We start from the raw sequence: 4165 nt of genomic DNA on the forward strand, positions 1-4165 counted from the left end.
AAAAAAAAAAAAAAAACTACATTTTATTTAAATGCACTTCACATGAGGGCTTTTTTGTTATTCATTTTCTTCCACAGATTTTCTTTATTGTTTACTGTTTAATATTTTCCTTCTCTTTCTCATGTTCTAATTCTATAAAGTAGCAGAATATCTGGATTAAGTAATAGTATTTTATTTCTTTCTTTTTAAATATGAGAGTATGTAACTTTTAAGATACATCAAACCAAAATTGTATTTGTTTTCAAGGATTAAGATGCTGATTCTACCCCCAGTTCCAGTTCCAAAGATTAAAGGCATTGATCCTGATCTTCTCAAGGTAATTCATAAGTCTATTTAAATTTTAGATAGGACAAAGTAACACCTGAAGAATACTGTTACATAAGTGAACGTTTTTTGCAAGCTGTGTATATCACATTTAATTTTTTTGTACCCCATCTCCTGGAGAAAAAATTTTTTTTAAATATTACACTTCTTGCCAGGCATGGTGGCTCACACCTGGATGGCCGAGGCAGGTGAATCACCTGAGCTTGGGAGTTTGAGACCAGCCAGAGCAAGACTGAAATTCTGTCTTTACTAAAAATAGAAAAACTAGCTGGATGTGATAGTGTATGGATGTAGTCCCAGCTACTCAGGAGGCTGAGGCAAGAGGATCACTTGAGGCCAAAAGTTTGAGGTTGCTGTGAGCTATGATGCCATAGCTCTTTACCCAGGGCAATAGAGTGAGACTCTGTCTCAAAAAATAAATAAATAAATAAAGATATTACATCTCTTAAACCTATGAAATGTATATATTTAAAAATTCTGCACTAATTTACTTTTTCTTATTATATGTTCTTGTTACTATTGTTCTTATTGTGACCATAATTAATCTGCAAGTGTTATTTGCAAAACCACTTAATGATTCATAGGTCTTCATATTCTTTCTATTTTCTAGGAAGGAAAATTAGAGGAGGTGAACACAATCTTAGCCATTCATGATAACTACAAACCTGAGTTCTACAATGACGACTCTTGGGTGGAATTTATTGAACTAGACATTGACGATCCTGATGAAAAGACTGAAGGCTCAGACACAGACAGACTTCTAAGCAGTAACCATCAGAAATCACTTAATATCCTAGGGGCAAAGGATGATGACTCTGGACGTACCAGCTGTTATGAACCCGACATCCTAGAGACTGATTTCAGTGCCATTGACATGTGTGATGGTACCTCAGAGGTGGCTCAGCCACAGAGATTAAAAGAAGAAGCAGATCTTGTGTGCCTTGACCAGAAGAATCAAAATAACTCACCTTACCCTGACACTTCCCCTGCCACTCAGCAGCTCAGTGTTGTCCTAGCAGACGAAAGCAAACCACGACCATGTCTTGTTGGAAATGAGACAACTCATCAAGCTGCCCATACTCAGCTAAGCAATCCGAATTCACTGGCAAACATTGACTTTTATGCCCAGGTGAGCGACATTACACCAGCAGGGAGTGTGGTCCTTTCTCCGGGCCAGAAGAATAAGGCAGGGATATCCCAATGCGACACGCATCCAGAAGTGATCTCACTCTGCCAAGCAAACTTCATCGTGGACAACACCTACTTCTGTGAGGCAGATGCCAAAAAATGCATCGCCGTGGCCCCTCACATGGAGGTCCAATCACACGTAGAGCCAAACTTTAACCAGGAAGATATTTACATCACCACAGAAAGCCTTACCACTACTGCTAGGAGGTCTGGGACAGCAGAATGTGCTCCGGATTCTGAGATACCTGTCCCAGATTATACCTCCATTCATATAGTACAGTCTCCACAAGGCCTCATACTCAATGCCACTGCCTTGCCCTTGCCTGACAAAGAGTTTCTCTCGTCTTGTGGCTACGTGAGCACAGACCAACTGAACAAAATCATACCATAGCCTTTCTTTGATTTCCAAGAGCTATGTATTTAATGGCAAAGAATCAGCTGGGGCACGAATGCTTAAACCAAATCAATGTTTAAACCTTTTGGGGTGGGGAGGGTGAAGTGTGGATCCTAAATAGGCCTTTTCCTGAAATGTTGAAACATGGTATTAAAAAGAAAAAATAAGAAGGATGTTTAATCGGATAGATATTCCTGTTGTGAATTGTAAATATTTTAAATAATTGTCTCAAAGACTGTTTAGTGGCAGTGATTGTCTTGTTATTGTGAGTGTTAATTTTGTGATACTAAGCATTGAATGGCTGTGTTTTTAATGTCTAGTAAATCATGCTTTTTGAAAAAGCGAAAAATCAGGTGGCTTTTGCAATTCAGGAAAATTGAATGCAAATCACATAGCACAGGCTAATTTGTTTCTTTTTTAAATAATCAGGAACTAAACTATAGGGAAGGAGGCAAAAATAGTTTGGATATGTAAAATATTTATTTTGACATAAAATTGATACAGATATTTTTAATAATTTAGACTTCAAGCATGGCTGTTTTCTATGACACTAGACACTGTGTACTGTAGTTCAGATTACCCATCTAAGGAATGTAGCAACTGCAGTCTAGAGCTGGTTTAAGGCTTTTGTCAATGCACCGAAAGAAAAACAAGTTAGTTTTTTACAAGGCCCTTTTATACCTCTCCAAACTCAAACTCCTTAAACGATTCTAAAGTGCTGGTAGTAACCTGCATTATTGGAATGCACCTATTGTGTCTGAATTTTTAAACAACATATTTGTTCATTTAGAAAACTTTTAAATGTTTGCACATGTCAACTGGCCCAAAAAAATGAACCAAAAACAATGCAAAAGCAAAAAAAAAAAAGAAAATGTCTTCAAATTTTGGTTCATGCCATAGAGCTACATGCTGAGAGAAGTCGAAGGTAAAGCTAGTTCATATTGACCCGGACGCTAAAGTGCTATGTTTGCTCATGGAGTGAGGATTTTAGTGCGTGTGCATTGTGAGTGATAAACTCTATAACCTCTACAGTGGAATCTCTTCAAACCCAACTAGGTTTGATATCATAGTTACCTAAGAAGGGAATAGGTGCAAGAAGAATTTCGTAAGTTGAAGCAAGTTGAATGAAGTTAACCATGTAACGGAAGAAAGAGTTCAAGAAAGGAGATTTTCTTTCCCCACCGTTAACCAGATATATATTCATTTTTCATGGTAATGAGGGACAGAAGAGACAAGGTTTTCAGCCCCCACAGATAACTCAAAAATGACTTTAGTCAATAACAGAAACTTTCTTTCTCATCAAAACTTTTATAGGACTTACTTAAAGTATTAAAAGAAAGAATTTCATCATTTTTTCATTTTCTGTCTAAAGCAGGCAGTCAGTCAGAAGAAAAAGAAGGCACCTGAGTAACTTATAAATTATTTTCCAATCCCTTAAGATCCTAAACATCATTCTTAGGAGCACTGGGATAGACCCCAAAAGAGTTATGATACAGAGAAGAGGCTCATCTCACTGAACAGTACTTCTCATTGTTTAAAAAAGCTTAAAACTTAGACGTTAGCTTTAACTTAAATAGTATTTGCCATTTAGCTCAGACCTTTATAGGAAGCAAGCTTAATGGTTGATGATTTTAAATTCCCTCTTTCTTGTAGGAAGGACAATGAAAGGCTAGAATTGGGTCTTTAAAGTTCAATATGTTACTTTGTAATAGATGTTTAATACATTTTCTGCTATCTTGCTGCTATGGTTTTTCTCCAAGAGCTACATAATTTAGTTTCATATAAAATATCATCAGTGTAGAACCGAATTCAATTTAAAGCTGTGTGTTTGAAAGAACCATCTTACTATTTCACAATAGGCTGACAACATTTCTATAGCCAAAAATAGCTAAATACCTCAATCAGTCTCCGAATGTCATTTTGGTACTTTGCTGGCCACACAAGCCATTATTCACTAGTATGACTAGTTGTGTCCTGCAGTTTATATTTAACTTTCTTTATGTCTGTGGATTTTTTCCTTCAAAGTTTAATAAATTTATTTTCTTGGATTCCTGATGGTGTACTTCTATTGTTAAACAGCAACATGAAAACATCCTAAACCAGAACGTGTACTGTGAATTCTTCCTGTTTTAAGGGTAGGTTGGCACAGTTGATTTAAACACATTGGCAACAGGTGTGGAGATTTTTTGTGCATGTGCTGAAATTGAGAAAGGCAGAGGAGGCACCTCCCTCCCTGACTCTTTTGAGCAGACAAAAGCG

The 4165-nt window shown here is 36.8% G+C and overlaps 1 protein-coding gene across 5 annotated transcripts in view; it reads left to right on the plus strand.

The window, feature by feature from the left end:
- The window catches only part of GHR (growth hormone receptor), a 310267-nt gene extending 306313 nt beyond the window's left edge, over positions 1 to 3954 (plus strand). For all 5 annotated transcript variants that reach the window (XM_023514999.1, XM_023514997.1, XM_012807116.2 and 2 more), the window contains exons 9-10: positions 247 to 316; positions 935 to 3954. In XM_023514999.1, coding sequence (XP_023370767.1) covers positions 247 to 316; positions 935 to 1903 — 1039 coding nt within the window. In that variant the 3' untranslated portion in view covers positions 1904 to 3954. The remainder of the gene's footprint in view (positions 1 to 246; positions 317 to 934) is intronic.
- Positions 3955 to 4165: the final 211 nt, after the last annotated feature.

This window comes from Otolemur garnettii, unplaced genomic scaffold (genome assembly GCF_000181295.1).
Source record: "Otolemur garnettii isolate 467f Iridium unplaced genomic scaffold, OtoGar3 scaffold00063, whole genome shotgun sequence".
NCBI classification, from domain to species: domain Eukaryota; kingdom Metazoa; phylum Chordata; class Mammalia; order Primates; family Galagidae; genus Otolemur; species Otolemur garnettii.